The 17,931-nt window shown below is 41.1% G+C and overlaps 1 protein-coding gene across 2 annotated transcripts in view; it reads right to left on the bottom strand.

Moving 5' to 3' along the window:
* ZNF804A (zinc finger protein 804A) overlaps positions 1-17,903 on the bottom strand; it is a 148,543-nt gene extending 130,640 nt beyond the window's left edge. The window contains exon 1 of one of the 2 annotated variants that reach the window (XM_086898326.1): positions 17,727-17,903. In XM_086898326.1, the coding sequence (XP_086754452.1) occupies positions 17,727-17,837 (111 nt within the window). In that variant the 5' untranslated portion in view covers positions 17,838-17,903. The remainder of the gene's footprint in view (positions 1-17,726) is intronic. The other variant, XM_086898328.1, reaches the window with a different exon arrangement.
* Between the last annotated feature and the right edge of the window lie 28 nt (positions 17,904-17,931).

Below are 17,931 nucleotides of genomic sequence, written 5' to 3'. Positions count from 1 at the left end.
TTTAAAAGCTGTCACTTACTGACAACTTGTAATATGTGGTTGCAAACACTGAAAATGAGTGAAAGAGACACTTTGCTTCAGGAAGGATGAGATGGGAATGGCTGGTACACATCTTGGTCTCAAAATATAAGACTTTAGTTTGATGATAAAGAGGCATCTGCAAGACTAACAACAAAAGCTTGCATGTTAGAGGATTGAGTGCACGTATGAATTTACGAGGGCATAAATTTAATTTACAAGCAGGCAACATTAAAGGAAACAGAAAAGCCATTGCATTCATTACAAAAAATAAATATAATAGTGAAAATTGGCATTTAATACAGCTTAAGTAGGCGAAATGTGCACTACATAATCAGGAGTCTTTCCAAAAACCCCATTCTTTGGTTGCATGAAGACAGTCAGGAGTGCTGTGTTCAAGTGCTAGAAAGGCCCATGATCTCTGCCTAGCAATTTGGACATATTCAGCTAGTAGTCTAACACTTAATACAGAGTAAGGAAGCCAGTTCTCTTCTGATATCTGACACCTTTAAACAATTTATATATTTCAGTACAAACTGTATTTATAGGTGCTAAGTGGATCTAAGTATTAAATAATGAAGAGATGTTCTTCCTATCAGTCGAGTGATCACAACATTAAAAGATAGGAACATTACTGCACAAAAACTGCTATATTTTTCCCCTCAAAGAAGCTGTTCCTTAAATATTTCATAAAGTTGCTTTTTCGAGTGGCACTAAATATTTTTAAAGATGTTACCTCCTCAGTAAATGTCTCACTAAGTGGCTTTTTTGAACAAGGCAGCTGCTTTCCAGCCATTTAGCTTTGCTACACACTCGCACATCAGCTTGATGAAGGAGTACACAGGGTGCTGGGCTGCTCAGAGCTGACCATTTGCCATGCACATACACAGGACAGCAAGCACCTGAGTGTGAATACACCAAGAGTATAGAATTACCCCACACATGTTTATTAGAGTTCTGGATTGTTGCTGTCATCTGGAGATAATGCCCTTGTGGGAGACAAGCTGGAAAAAGCAACGGGACACTGATCAAGACAGCTTTAATGAGATTTGACAGGAAGAGTCTAAAGTTTCACAATCTTGTTTTTCCTCTGTGCCTTCCAGAAAACACAAAGTTTAATCGATTTTAAATTTTCAGTATACGCTTTAAAGTATCTCCTCCATTTTTTGACGTTTTGTAGCTCGCAGGTAGAACACGAGGAGCAATTCCCAACTTACTTCATCAAAGCTACATCCTGCCACAGGTCCTTCAGATCTGTTCAAGAAATGGCCAGAGAGTCAGAGACATCCCTCAAGAGTTCATCTTTCTTTCCAGTATGGACACTGCCCTCATTGGCCCCACCTCAGCATTCCTTGCAACGCAACCGAAGCAATTCATACTCTCTGTTACCAGCCAAGTCCTACCTTCCTTCCTCATCCCCTCTCATTTCTTCAAAATCCCTTTTTTCATAACTTCTTTGCATCTTTGTGTTATGAACAAAAGCTCAGGTCTTCATCTTACTGACCCAGAAGTGAATTCAAATCAGTGAAGTGTTCCCTGACAAGAGGAAGAACAGTTTGAAACAACAGACTTCAATTTTGCCATTATCTCCTTGTCCAGGAAAAAAATAATTAAAATAAAAATAATCAAAAAAAAACCCTACCAAAAAAAACCCCAAAACCAAAAAAACACACCCAAAAAATAACATTAAAGAAAATTCTAGAAGAGGTATCTTCACTGTCCTGCTATCACACCCTGCTTGTTCAACATGAATATAAGAACAAATGGAGAGTATTGCAAGCAGCAAAATAAGAGTAGCATAAACCAGTTTTACCACTCTCTCATTTACAACACCTAAATACAGAAATTGTCATGTTTTTCCAATCAGCTAAATGCCAGCTGCAACAGTATCATTAAATCTGTACCAGGTCTAACAAATTAACAAGCACAGCAATTAAGACTGTATTAGAGACCTTTTCTTACAACATAATCAAAAAAGCTTCTTTACTTCTGACAAAAAAAAACATGAATGTCAATACAAAAGCTCAGAGCTCAAATTCTCATTTTCAGTCTGAGCAAAGGCAGTTAATCTACTGCTAAAATGGGACCCAGTTTTGAAAAATACCTTGGAAAGGTCTGGGATATGAAATGGTATAAAGCTCAAAAAAGACAAAAAAAAGGCAAGCACTAGGGCAGAAAGCAAAAATATGGAAAGAGGTACATGAAAAAGAAAAGCAAACCAAACCAGAAGCTTAGGACAGACAGAATGAAGAAGTACAGGGACCACAACAGAACTGCATTTCACAAATCATCTTCTCAATTACAAGTAACACAGTCATAGGCAGCCCCCAGTCCTCCAAATCACTGATGCAAAAGAAATGGAACAGGGAAATCAAGCAGCAAGAAACATAAAATACCAAAGTTTAACTTTTTTGTTTTTTTTTTTTTTCTCCTTAAAGCAAGTGTTCAGTGACTTCAAGGAAAGTAATCACTAGATTTGTTTATTTTTTTCCAAGTACTTCTCAAATACAGAGCTCTGTAATAAAAATGATCGACCACCAGGTACCCCAGGATTTTATTTCATTTTTTAAAGTGTTCAAGCATGCATAAAAATTCATCAGCGATTCGTCAACAAATCAAAGCACTGCCTTTTAAGGTTTTATGATGCTTCCTTTCCTTCCTTTAATGGCCAAGCTTGGCATTTCAGCCAGAGTGAAAGCACCGTGGCCCTGCCACCCTCCAGGGTCCTCACCCCCAGCTCAGAGAAAGGGGAAGAGAAGAAAACAGATGGGACACCCCAAAGCAAAGCAACACAAAACCACACTGAGTTATGTCCTGTGCTTCCCTGCAGTGATGCAGGGTGAAAGAGAACAGGCAGATATAAGAGCTAATCCCATTATGAAAAAGTTGACAATAATGTGTATTTCTGCAGCCTGGCAGTCTACAGCATCTCTGGGAAATGGATGTTGCAAAAGCAAGATGCTTCTTCAGATTAAATAACCACACATTTTGGATGCTCTCATATTTTTTTAGAAGTAAAAATGCATTTAGGGTGACTAGCATTTGTCTGCTGTGAAGCTCAGCTTCATTCAATTTATGTCTGTCATTTTAAAAATTCAGTCTATGAAGAAATGATGGTTGCAGTAGGTAAGTGATAAGAATGACAATCTAGTCAGGGTGGCAAAATTGAGAAAATTAAACTGTACAACTGCGTGAGAATCAACAGTGAGATCTTAGTTCAACAAAATGCATGTATTTCTAAATATTTGCCATGAAAGTAGCAAATTTGAGTGAGTTCGTTCGTTAGTTTCCCCCCAAAAATAAACCTTCAGTGGTTTCAGATCATCCCCCAAAAAATCACACCAGGAGAGTCAGCTAAAGTTGACTGGGAGGTCAAAGAGCTGTGCTACAAAATTAATGGAACCACCAAGGTGAGGTTTGCACCAGGCAGGACAACACAAAATTCTCACCAAGCTGAGGAGATTTTCCACAGACAGAGGAAAAAAAAACCAAAAAAACACACCAGGAGGAAAGAAGAAAAAGATTAAAAGACAAAGAGGTCAGAAATAAAACTTATGTCTCTGTGTAGAAGTAATTCATGTTTAATTCTCTTCTGTCACAAGAGAATGAACAAATATATCCCCACACATACACAACTTAGAGCAATTAATAGTGCAGAAGGAAATAAATCTGTCAGCTCCTGACAAGGATCACATTATTCTTACAAAATACAAACAAGCCTTTCTTACAAGTGTTTTAACCCGGAATTTATCAAAGCACCTCCTTGAGAAGTTGAAAATTCTAATGGATGCATCAAAGGCAACAGAGAAGTCACAGCACAAGCAGAGACTCCAGAAAACTAAAAACTCTGCCCACAGCCAAACACTGCATTTGTGGCAAGGAATCTGAGGAGTGGAGGAGGGAATAGGGAAGTGATAAGAATAGAATGAAGTGAGTGGTCCCAATGATGCTAGGGAGACTATGTATAGAATAAGCACATGCCACAACAAATGCAGACTGCACAATCCACCCCCAGGTACCTGCACACCAAGGAACCTCTAGCAACATCCATGGAATTCTTCTAATTTCACCTTTTAAACACACTACTGGGAGGCATTTTGATAGGTTTGCGTTGAAATGCTGGAGAGAGTTCAAATAAAAGCCACGCCAATATCAAAACTAGAGGAACTGATATATGAAGAAAGAAAAACAGCTAAACATGCCAAACTTGGAAAAGGTGCAAGCAATGAGGATTCTTACAGCTTACAAATATCTGAGGGATGTAGCCATCGAGGAGACAGCAATTAGTCAGGACAAAATGGGCTTAATTTCAAGTAACACAAAGGAAGCACAGTTGCAAATTAGCAATAGCTTCAGGAAATTCTTTATGGCAGGAAAGTGCAACAACTGTTAAAGCACAGAGCATCCCATATAGATGTAGACATTAGATCATCTTCTATGGAGTCACTCGTAGTCTATAGCTCTGTCAAAGCATAATCATCATCCTACTGGATGGCTGTCAGACACAGGGGATGCTCAAAGAGCCTTCTAATGCTCTTTCTTTGGGTGAAATGATGGTGGCTTCTATTCCAAACCAAACTGCAGAAAGGTCTGTATGGAAATACATACAGATACTAATACTACTAATACATAATACTACTATATTGAGTACTTGGAGCTGTTCACTTCAATGAGAATTTTGAAGTGATTACAGCTAATAAACACGCTATTTCTAAACCTCCAAAGTGATATTATGATTCTGATAGACCATATGGTTTCGGTGTATTTATACTGCACTGAGCTCTTCGGAGCCTTGTCACATGTCAGCTGTGACTGTGTTCTGGGGACACACAGCAGCTTTGGGTGGTGGGGGACTGCAGGGGGACCTCAGTGGGACTTCTGGTGGGCTGTAGCACTGCTGTGAACCACCCACCCCACCCCAAACTTCAGCACTGCCAAATTCGAGGAAATATTTCGACTCAGCTGGAGTCTTCTTCCCCAACCCCAATACCCAAATCAGTAATCAAATGTTGGTGTTAATTTGCAACGAATTAAATTAAGCAAAATACCCTGTGTTTAGACTGTTTTGCCAGCAACAGGAGCAGATGCTTTCCTAGAGGCAGTATTTAATTTTATAAGACCCCATTCGCTTGCTAACAGCATTGAGCTTGATCAAGACCTCCCGTGTCACTGGGAAAGTCGGAGCTGCTCTAAGAGTGCCCATAAGTAAATAAGAAATGTTGCCAAATAACACAAGATGTCACTAACTTCTTGAAACATCAATCCCCTTCTTCAGAGAGACAACAGAACCTCAAAAGAAGGGCACTAAATATTTCTTTTTTATAGGTCACTGAGCTATTAATATTTTTTACTTTTTCTACCTCCGTTCCCATGGAGTAATGTCATGAGACAGAAGCACAGTCACATTAACCCTACTGCAATCCTGCCTTTCCGTTCAAAACATGACCTATTAGTAATTCATCTTAGAACTGGAGGTAATAACAGTGCTCTCCACCTTACCAACAGCACTGCTCATCCTGCATTTACAGCTCCTGCAAGGGCCCTTGACAGGGGAGAGAGAACCAGTGGAATGTGTTAGCTACTGCAAAATGAGGCAGAAGCTACCCGGCTTTGTAACCCGTGATTCACCAAAAGCTTTCCCTTCATTTCATTTTCTGCAGTTAAACACATACTTGGAGAGACAAAAGGTCCATTTGTTTCCTCTCTCGATGCACACACGTGAGACTCATTAATGTTAATTGGATTTATGAATGCCTGCTGAAAAGAGAAGAAACTGTAAAGATTTCCCATTTGGTGGGAAACAATCAAAGGAATAATTTTTTGTGCGTCTTGCTGATGAAGAGATGAGGAAATAATGGATGAGTCACTTTGCATTATGATCAAAATTCTTAAAATAGAGGAGATGAAAACACTGATTTCTGTACAGGTCATGTTCCTGTAAGGGACTCTTTCTAAGAATCTGAACCTTCAAGTATAGTCCTGCTTCTAATTACCCAACTCCAAGAAGAAATCCTGGTCTCTGAATTGCAATTATACAGATTTGTTGCTGTAATTCAATTTGTCAGGTGTAAAATACAAGTGCAATTTCCTCAACACACCCCCCCATAGCCTTCAAAAAGACACTGAACTTGAGCCATTTGATAATTTATTCCATATTGTAGCTTTCACGTTTACTACGTGTGAAACTTCGGACAAGTTTGTTTTTGTTGGGTTTTTTTGAAGTGATTATACATGGTTCCAGTTACTCTACTAACTGGTTTGAAAATAGATCCAGCATTCTACAACACAGCATTAGCCACTACCTACCTGGCCTGCAGTGACCAGAGCACTTCAAAGTGAGCTCAAAATTTCTGCTACCCCTGATGGGGATGAGGGAGAACATCCACAGTCCTCACATGCACTGATCTGCTCTATGGGAACCTCTCCAAGGTTACTCCTCTGCTCAGCCCCAGCCAGCTCAGTGGAGACTCTGAATCTCACAGAAAAGGGAATTTCAGCCACTCATAAAGAACTTTGGCACTTCCTTCCTTCAGGATCATGTTTCCTCCACGACAATCAAGAGCTGTGAGAAGTTAGTATGATGCCACACCACTGTGTTAAACAATGGGCTTGAATATACAGAGTATATATTAACAATATTGTATGTGTATGATAATATAAAAATACATATAAAATACAAATATGTGAACTAAGTATATACCACACCCGCTGTATGAAAAGATGCAAAATATCTGAACAATTTCCTGGAAATACTCAAACTGTGGAAGCATACACCGCCCATCCCACAGTGCAAGAGCTCTGTGGGCTGAACAAGACAAGGTTGATAGCTTGTTTCCCATTTTCCCCCTCTTTGAAACCATCTATAATGAAGGATTGCGGCATATAATGCTTTAGAAAATGCTTGGCTTGAGTTTTCCTTGCCTCTGCATAAAGCTGTTCTAATGACAACAATTCAATTTCTCTATCAGTTGTGTTCCCGAGTACCTTTTAAAAGCCTTTCCAAAATTACTCCAGTAATTTTCAATATGAAGAAGTGTAATCAATAAAATACTGCTGATAATGCACACGATTTGTGGAGAGTGAGAGCTAAACATGAATTAGTTTTGGACAAGTTCCGACTCCATCATCTTTCTTAATTACAAGTTGGGCCATTGACTACACATGGCATGACTCAGCTCGGGAATCCCTGCAAAGAAATCCTAAGTAGATTTAATGGTTGCATTTGATTTATTTGTTACTCAGAGCTGGAGCAAGCGCTGTGTTTCAGACCTGGAGCTCCCCAGAGAACGTCAGTGCAGGCACTGCCAGATAGATGTCACCTGGGACCAGGCAAGCCAGAAGCACCCAGGAGTCCCAAAAGGTTGGGAGCAGGGCACAGCAGTGACATGCCTCAAACCTCACCACAGAGGATTCAATTAAAAGCTCCTCTTCTACAGATCAAATGTGGAATTGGAACCTTGACTGAGAGCGGAGGGACGTTTAGTCCTATACTTTGCTTAAAAGCACAGTCAATTAAATTAATGCTGCTTAGCCAAGTTTTGGGCATCTCCCTGGAAGGAGATGCCACAGTCTTTCCTCCCAGAACCTCCTTCCAGTGCTTGACCACCCTCAAATTTATTATTTTCCCTTGTATCTGATCAGGATTTCCCATCTCTTAACTTGAACTTGCTGCCTCCCATCACACGCCTCCAAGACAATCCTGACTGACCAAAAATTCTCCAAGTCTGTCTGGTTTCCCAGAACCAGAACCTGAACAAACAACACAGAGAGTGCCACTGCTGCCATGGAGATGCTGACAGGGCCAGGCAAACCTTTGTCCTGGTTTTCTCCAGGTCTGTCATGATGTTATTCACTAATGACATGTTATCACTTGGGAGCTCTGCATCTTCTCTCTGTTAAATACCTCGGCTGTTTTGGCTTCTTTCACACAGCTCGCTGCAGGTTCCTTTCAGACACCAGAGCACTGAAAAGCTCCACTTTTCCTCCTTTAATTCTCCACTGTTTATAAAGCAGGTCCACTCTGGGCACAATCACCACAGGGAGTTGGTGGTGCAGCCACCAGGTTTTGCTGGACTTTTCTAATTACATTGCCACGACACTTTCATACCCACGAGCATTCCAAGGTGTTTCATAAAGAAAACTTCAAGTGTTTCTGACATCCTGTTGGTGGGAAGCTTTTCTCTCTGCTCAGCATTAGAAATACAACAGGCTACAACTCCACAAACCTTTGGAAGCAGTCCCTTAAAACTGCTTTCATCTCTTTCTAATCCTTAATTCCACCTGCTAGTTCATGCAAATTCACTTATCTGCCAAACAAACAGGTGTCGGATGATTTACCGGCTCATTTGCACAGCAGAAGGACAAGCAAATATTATCTTGATTTTTCTCCCTCATGAAGTATTTCCATAAAACTATCAGAAAAAATTAGCATTGCTATTAGAAATATCAATGCAGAGAAGTGAGAAATCCCATTTATTCAGCTGTATATTCCACTGCTATTCTATATATAATGCTATTCTGAAGCATTGACTATACTTTAAGAATGTTTCATAAACTAGCATCATATAAGGTATTTTGCTTTAAAAAAAGGCTAACAACCTTACTTTATTTGTAGAAATAGTTGTTTACTGCTCATATAGAAGAGCATAATGCTATTTATGCAATGACATTAAGTTTCCAGCAAACCTCAAATGTAAAAACTTTTTTTTTTGATAAAAAGGAATATTTTGTAAAAATAGAATACTTAAAAAATAAAAAAATATGGAGACTACAACCCCCAGTGTACTATGCTGCAAGTATGTAAGAAGCCCAAAACTTCTGCTATAAAGACATGTATACAACTTCTTTACTTTGCCCTGTATTTTTCAATTCAAAAACCAACCCAAAAGAATGTTCAATACTCATATAAACAGGCTCAGAACTAAGTGTCAGGACTGGGACAGGCAGGTTTAGGTGCTGGCAAGGTTTGAGGACATCTTTGTGTTATACTCTCTCATGAGTAAACCATTTCCAACAGAGGAAGACAAACCATCCTATACAATTAAACATCTTCAAGCAAACTTCACTAAATAATTATACATTTCAGTAATGACTAGTTAATAAAAATAATAATAAAAAAAAGGTATTTTTTTATATTTAATAAATTTAGGCTCAGGTTTTTTCATGGACTGCTTGGCCAGACCCCCTGAGCATCATAATCCTTCACAGACCCAAGTGTGCCCCAAGTTTTAACTCCAGACATTTTATCAAAATCCATTTGATAAAAGAGTAGCTTATATTCATTCTGTAAATGGGTATTGTGGTTTCCTGTGAAGAACAGTTGCAGCAGAAATTAAACACTTAGAAACTGCAGGTATTTAAACAATTGTATTCTGCCATGTAAATCAAGATGTATTTATCAAAAAAACCAAACAATATAGTCAGTTATAGTCTCACAGGTATCAGAACACAGAAACATGGAACAGTGTGGGCTGGAATTGACCTCAAAAATGATTTAGTTTCAACCCCACTGCCATGGGCAGGGACACTTACCCTGCTTTGTAGTTTTTGAGCAAGTATACCATCAGTTAAATGGAAAGGAAGCTCCTTTCCTAAGTCTAGAAACCTATTTCTAGAAGGCAAAGAGGCAAATCCTAACAGATACTGTGCAGTGCTGAGTTTGAAAGAAAACAATCGGACCAAGACTTGGCCAGTGTAGGCAATCAAGCTATATGTTGGCTGTGAGAAATCTTGTTACATGAATATTCGAGTTCAGCTGGATCCCAGAGGAGGTAGCCTGAACACTTGCTATTTGGGGAAAGATGCCTTGCTAAAAATATCATTTTCACACACATAAAAAAAAAAATCATTTCAAAAATGCAAATCACCACAGTCAAAGCCTGACGAGTCCTAAGCCGTTGGTACAAACCAAGAATGTTGATGAGCTTCCAAACACAAACAAACAAAAATCTCAGTTCCTCTAACCAATTCTCAGCATTCTCCAAGCCATTTGCAGAATTTTAAAACAAAACCTGCAATCAAGGAAGCAATGCCAGGTGGGAGATACAGGGATCACTCTCCAGGCATTACCTCTGGATTGGCTCCTACAGCTGTGAAGAAAGCATCTGCATTTCCTTCCTTACACCCCTATCTGTGTAACTGCCACCCATTTAAAATTCCATATTAAAAATATTTGAAGGTTTACTCTCTGAATTAATTAAAAAGAAAAAAAGAGAAAGTTTCCCAGAGAAATTCATGCTCTCACACAACTCAGAGTGTTCAGAACAAACATCCTCTGCCAAGGGAGAAACAAAACCCTCTGCCCCTTCTGTACCCCTGCCTTGGCCAGTCCTCAGAGGAAAGGAACTGTAAATATATTTTAACAAAATAAATTAATTACACTATGAGTTAAAAATCTCCTGCTTCCCGACGCCTTCAGACAGTTTCTTATCTCCATTGAACAAACAAGGTTAAACATGACAAATATTGTGTCTCCTTGTGAGCAAATGTTGTTTTGTTTACTTTGGGGTTTTTTTTTAAACAACAGTAAGTCACAGCTCATCCTATAACAGTCTCTGAAGAACGCTGGGGGAAAAGCATTTGTTCTCACTCCAAAAATGTGTGGAAATATAGAAGGGTCTGATGAGTGTTTGTTTTTAAGGGGCTGGCCAGATAGAGCCAAATAAGGAAGGCACACTCCTTCTCCCATGTTTACAATTGAATCACAAGTGAGCAAACAAAAAAAACCATCTCACTTTCCACTGGCAGCAGGCAGCAATAAAGAATCTGTCTTGTAAATAATTATTAACTTCATTAAGATATTAAATAATAGAAAATGTTCTGGATTGATTTTTGTGGGATTCTTTAAACTCACCTTTACCTACATTTTAAGATGCATCTATTCAATGGCTTTGATTTTTGCAGAGACTAATTGTTCCTGTTGACATGCCTGAAAGCCATTCAGAAAAGGAAATATTGCAATTGTCACCAGATAGGGGCATCAGAGATCTTGCAGCTACTTAGCCAAGTCCCACACAAAACCCCACTGAGCTCAGGAAAGAGACCACTCACCACTCCGTGTCCTCTGCACCCACAGCTCAGAGCTAACTCCTTTTTTCAACAATCAGAAAAATCCTTTTTTCAATCCTATCAGAATCCCTGCTGATAGGAAGGTCAAGAAACCTGAATTTCCCCAGAGCCCACAGGAAAGGCGAGACTTTCAGGACTGCAATCTGCACCTTGGAAAGGTCTAATTCTAATTAGTGTAAAGACTTCAAAGATATCTGTGGTTTTGAAAGTACAGGAGCCAGCTTGCTGTTTTCCAGTTAGCAACATGGTAAACAATATGTTAGCAATGCCGTTTTCCAAGTGTGAGCAACGTGTTAAAATTAATGTTGTGTATCTCGGAGCTAAGAGATTGCTATGGATATTTGCATCAGAAAATACTCCAGGCAAAGGCTCTCCTCAGACTTATTATTTAAGGCCTCGATCTGAAAAAAACTAAACAAGTGTACTAATTTAACCATGGTAATAGTCTAATTACATTCAACAGAATACCGTGTTTGAAGCTTACCATGCATTTAATAAGCTTTTACAGTACAAAAGTCTGCTCAGTAATAGCTCTGAAGCAGAAGCTGCCCCAATTTAAATCTGCTGCGTGCTGGACTCCAGCTCCTGCTATTTTTTGGACCAGATGATGGAGTCACACAGAGTCTGATGGACATAGGAGTGCTGTATCTCGCTGCATGAGGCTTGACACCTCTCTGAATGGCTCTGGAAATGCACTTAAATTATGATAGTTTCCTGTTAGCTCACCGAAACACGCCTGCTGACAATGTTTTGAACCAGAACTGTTGCAGACAGCCTCGCACAAGCGAACCAAGACACCCGAGTTCTAACAAATGGACTTTAGAAGTAGGACACAGTTATGATTTTATTGCTCCTTAAACTTTACCAGTCTATTCTGTTGTCTTCTGAGTGGCTGGTTTTCAGTCATGACCTAAGTAATGTTTATTAATTATTAAAATGAAATTAGGCAGAATTTATTTTGCCGCTTTAATGCTTTAATGAGTTAGGGCTGTTCAGCTTCTCTTACAGAAAAGATGTGAAGGTTTTCAAGCTCAGAACTTAGGTCAAAAAAAAGCATTAGCAGACCCACAGGGAACATAACCACTGAAGAAAGTAACAGGTGATTTTTCTCCCTTAACCAATACAACTCCGGCCTAGCAACTCAACCCTACAAACTCTGCATCATTAAAGATGAAAAACAGTGTATTGCAATAGTTCCATTAAATTTTGCATGTGTAAGATAGAATTGAAAAATTACCCTCCAGCCACTGGTAATATACAATATGGCAAACAGAACTGCAGGATGTCATTTTACCAGTGTTTAAAATAAACCTGTGGTAAGTATTGTTTATTTTATATGTGTACTAGATAGCTTGAAATCAATGGACATTTATCCTGATCATGCAGAATTACAACTGCAGTTGTAATTCATCAGGGAAATGTTTTAGTTTAATACTTTCTTCCTGTAGTAGGGAATGGATAATTGTAATACAAATTCTCATAAAATACGTTTTTATGTCCACAACAACCTATTTACTTTAGTAGATGTGGGAATACAAAAATATTCTGCAAAGTGTAAAGGAGCTAAAGACAGCAGACAGCCTGAGCAACAGATGGCACTTTCAGAGGGCACTAGTGTGACAGTATTTGAACTCCATGGAGTTTTCATAAAAGTAGAGGCACGCCCTAGGAGTTCTGAAAGGACTTATAAACAAATTAATTACTTTATTAATTAATTAATATCCCTGCAGTCATAACCAAGCTGGCTGGGAGGCACAAAGCTGTAGTACAAGGTAGCCACCAGAAATTCATGAGATCTTCTCTGCAAGGGTTATAGCATTGAGTTCAGAGTCTGACTCCAGTTTTAAATAATTTGTGACTGCCTCCTTTGGACCTGGGGACCACTGTTTCCATTCTGCCCCTGGAGCCTCCTGTATTCATACTTTTAACCAAAGTATAAACCTCAGCACATACAGAGGTCACTGTTAGTCACAAAAATAGATTCCTGTGTTTGGTGTATTTGGTCCTTTAAGCAACTGCTTATCAGGACCTTTCTAATCTTACCTACTTCCCATCTGTATCACCAAGGCACTTGAAACTAGAATTACAGCAGCAATTTATACCACACAGAGGTCTAAACTTTTCCCTGACCTCCTCAGCCAAGTGACAACACCTTACTCATTCTGATCACCACCAGAGAAAATGTATTTGTCCGGTTAAAAGACGTGAAAGAGCCCCACACGTCCAGTCCTCCACCACTGTGAATCTGAAGAAAACAAAGCCATTTACACCAGTGCAGTATCTTAAGGTGAAAAAGGAGATACTCAGACACCAGCCACGTACCAGCTACTCAGAAGATCAAAGAGTCAGTTCTCTTGCTGACCAACCAAAAATTCTATCGATCAACAAGGATAAATACTTTAAAATGGTTTGGGGTTTACATCCTGAAAGACATTTTAAGAATTTAAAAAATCGCCTGTGGTTCTGACTCCAAACAACTGATTTCTCTCTCTAGAAAGCTGGTTTTTTTTCATACAAGTTTCAATACTTTTGGAGATTATAAACTGCAAGACAGCAGCCACAGCAAGGAAGATGAATTACAAGGACAGACTACTGTAATTTGGCATCGATAACATAAGGTCTAAAAAAATAACAGAGTAAGTGCATTAAAAGTTCAGGACAGGCAAAACCAAGAGTTTGTAGCAAAACAATTTTTATAAACCGCTACAGCCAAAAAAGAACATCCTTGGAAAAACTTCAGAGTCACCAAGGACGAACGCTGACATGAAATGGCCAAGCAATCAGGCCAATACTCATCAATTAAAACACCAAAAAGCATGAAAACGCAGAAAGAGCACTAGAAATTTTAAACATCATTGCATAGTACTGACCCACATGTTAAGTTTTGAGTATCTTGTTCAGAAACCATCTGCCACACAAAGACCACATGTCAGCTGGTTCACTTAGACAGTACTCCAGCAACAAAAAAAACCTTCCAAAGAGCTGCCATGGAGTACTCCAGTGGCAGATTAGCTATTGTTAGCAGACTGTGCATATTTGAAGGATATTTCAGGCAATAGAAACTGCAGAGGGAGAGGATAAAGCCTTATTTGACATCACAACCACCACCAATTTCTTTTAACCATACTGCTCCATTTTCTGAAGTTACTTTTTAATATGACTTTGGAGGCTGTTCTTCCACAGGGGCCCATTTCCCATCAACTGGTTATTCAGGTTTATTTTCCTGACAAGAAGCAGCAGATTACAATTGGGCAAGGGATCCCTACCCTAGCAGGGCTGGAGGGACCACATGCACTGAGTGCTGGGTGAAGCTATCAGATACCCAGAACTCCATGTAGATACACATTCCTTCCTTTCCTACCTCCACCTGACTAAAGTTTCATTCACAGGCAATTTTTTTCTTATTTTATTTAATTTTAATATTTTTTTACAGTAACCTGTTTTCTCAGTTACCTAAATCCAGCCTTTCCTTTGTTCCCTCCTGTGCCTCTCACTTCTCTCTGAGCTCAGGTTTTCCTGATGAGCCTTTCCTTTCTTCTTTCCTGAGGAGGTATTTCATCTTGAGGAGCAGACCTGTGAACTTCCCCATCCTGCTCCTAGTCTGTATCTTTATGCCTCATGCACTTCTCTCCCCCTCCCAAATAACCCCATCTCAAAAAGCCATCTCAAAGCCCACTCTCAGGAGGCATTAAAGACAGATGTGCCTTAGAGAAAGGCCAAGGCAACAGAAGCACTGTCGTTCCATCTCTTCTACCAAAAAGTAACTCTCTGATGCTCTCCACTGAGCAGCTTTTATAGGAGGCCAGAGCTTTGTGTTCCATATTCCCTACCAGCTGACCAAGGGTTTGTAGCTCTGCTGCAGCTCCTGCTGTATTCTGGGAGTTTTGAACCAAATCTTCGTCAAGTTTTAAATGGCTAATCCTGCGTCAGGATGCAGGAGGAGGACAAGCACATAATGATCACCCGCAGAGACAAACAATCAGGGAAAAAGAATCACTCAGTGACCTCTCCTGGAGAGCAGGGCAAAAAAAAAGAGTTTCAGGACAATACCAAGTCATTCCAGGATGGGACAGCAGTGAAAAGGCCCAAGGAGCTTTCTCCCCTGAAACCTGAGCAGCACAGGTGTGAAGATACACCACATAAAATCATCTTGAAACCACAGCATCATCTGACTAGATCCAGCCTTTCTCACTTTTCTACATGATGTGAAACTCTGCTGAAAAACATGCACTCATCTTTATTCCTAGACAAGAGTGTGGTGGCAGAACTCTGAAGGAGAACCAAAACCCAACAAATGCAAGTTTTGCACAGAAGCAATTCAGCGCCATATGAAGGGAGGCTGTTTTCAGGTTCTCCTTGGTTTATGAGAAAGCAGTGATTTCAGAATACTTGGAGCTCAGATGAAGAGACAATGAATGCTTTACAGCAAATGGGAAGATATGTCTGAGTCAGAGCAGCTTCAAAATTTCTGATTTTTAGCTTTACAGATTGCTGTTTCTCCTAGTCTTATTCTATGATGGAAGACAGGAAGAGCATGCTAAAAGGCTGTGTTCTTACTGGAATTTCTAAAGACTTATCCTAGCTTACACTAAGAAATATTTTCATCCTTCCAAGTCTGAGAAGCTTGTTTACAGTGAAAGTGACCAATCCTCTGAAACAATGAAACATCTGATTTTCCCACTGAAATGTACTTCAGCACCTCAGAACTATCAGTCTGAGCTAGCAATGCCCTGTATCACAACTCAGTGGTATCTTTACCTCCTACAAATCAAAAAATAGCCCAAACAGAAACACAAGCCTTGATGCCTGCATCTATACCATAGGGAAGGATTTCATTTTGCTGTCCACAGAGCCAACATCAAGAACTCTTCCTTTTCAACCCAGCAAAAACTTCTCATGGCAGTCCCATAGCCAATGCCTCCTTGTCTCCCTTCACATCTGTCTCACCAAAGAGCAGATTTGAGTTAAATTTCTTCCCAGAGTACATTTTTTTCTTCCAGAGTATGAGCACATCATGAGCCCACACCATTATTTTTACTTGAATATGAAGTTAGCACCAGTCTTTCCCAAAACATTTTGGTTGCAAATAATTTCACCAGTAAATAAATTAATCGGGAATATTGAGAATACAGGGCTGTTTTGGGTTTTTTTGTTGTTTTTTTTTTTTTTTGGTTAAGTGAAAAGATTAAAGAACAAAATGCTGTTGAAGCAGAATCCATTATGAACTGCAAGACAATACACAGTCCAAAAGTTACATCAGAGTATTCTCAGTCCTGCCAAATGCATCTTTACTGAAATTGTTAGTAGGAAGAAGGTGATGTATCATGCCATTATTTGAAATGCAGCAAATATTTCTGCAGTAGGTCTTAGGTTTGCAACTGTAACAGTGAAATATTACACACACATTGCCATCTCATGGATACTACAAATACTTGTTTAAAATTCCAAGAACGCAATCCCCAACAGAAAAATTTGCAGAATCCACAGCAAATAAAATTGTAAAGATTTACAACGTGAAAGCAGGAACTTCACATTTGAAACAGTCCAAAAATCTGCCTCAGATTCTCTCGTAGTAGTTACTATTTTTACGACTTGGCTCAGACTTGCTTTAATCTCTTTATTTAGGGAGAAATTGCAAGCTTGCCAACTCTAGCAAATGTTAAGTACTTCAGTAAATTCCCCATCAATATAGGTCGTGCATTCGAGGGAACAAGAATGTGGTGAGTATGTTCTGCTCCGTCTCCTCCAAAGGGGATTTCAGAATAAGTCAGTGATGGGTGAGAGAGATAAACAACGTAGCTAAGCCCCTCTTTCAGCTCCATCCTCCTCTCCAGACATCTGTCCACAGCGTGTTTGTGCCGTGATTGAGATGTTACGTGATGCAGCTGACCCGGCCTGCCGTTATCCCTCATCCTTTTTACCAGAGCAGGCAGGGCAGCACATGGATCGCCAAGGCTATCGCGTCCTCGCTCTTCCATTAAACTTCAGCAACAGCACCAAGCGAGTTCGAGCAAGTCAGCAAACCCATAGCACACCCAAGAGAAGGTACCCAGGCACGGAGGATGAATTCACGAACAGTCCGAATAGCCTGTGCAGACTTTCCGGAGCACCTGAGCCAAACTGCCTCAAGCCACTGAGTGCTGTCAAACCCCGAGTTCTGCTGCTAAAGAGAACTTGGCAGCCAACAAACCAAACCGCGGACGGTCTCTCAGGCTGCGCCCGCACAAACGCACCTCTGCGGCCAAAGGACTCGGAGGAGCGAGCAGACAAGTTGGGGATCCCTCCCTGCGCTCGTCCGGCCGGGACCTGCGGCTGTCCCCGCTCGGGGGGGGACAGGGCCGGCGGGGAGCCCCCGCGCCCGGAGACGCGCTCAGCCGGGCGGCGGCCGCCTCTCCCCGACCTCCCCCGGGCTGCGGGGCCCCGGCCCTGCAGCTCCCCGCCCTGAAGGGTCCCCGGGCCGTCCCTCCGGCCGCAGCCGCCGCAGCTCTGCGGGGACGCGGCAGCGCCCGCCCGGCCGGCCGGGAGCCCAGGGCACCGCGGCACGGGAGCGGCGGCCGGCCGGGGCTCCCGCTGCCCAGAGCCGCCGCTGCCGGCCGGAGGAGGAGAAGGAGGAAGGGGGAGGCAAGGGAAGAAGCCATTACCAGAGTTTTGTTCCCGTTCTTGCTGAGGGGGCCGCGGAAAACTCCCTTGATGTTGCGAAAGTGCCCGTTGCTGAGGTGCGCGGAGCTGATGACAATGTAGTAGCACTCCATGGGGCCGGGGCCGCCTCCTCAGGCCGGGCTCGGAGGGGCTGGGCGGGGAGGGCCGGCGGTGCCGGGGCCGGCGGGGGCCGGGGGTGCGGCCCCT

The sequence above is a fragment of the Cyanistes caeruleus genome, chromosome 7, assembly GCF_971803275.1.
Source record: "Cyanistes caeruleus chromosome 7, bCyaCae1.hap1.1, whole genome shotgun sequence".
Taxonomy (NCBI): Eukaryota; Metazoa; Chordata; class Aves; order Passeriformes; family Paridae; genus Cyanistes; species Cyanistes caeruleus.
This window is presented reverse-complemented; position numbering and strand designations above follow the sequence as displayed.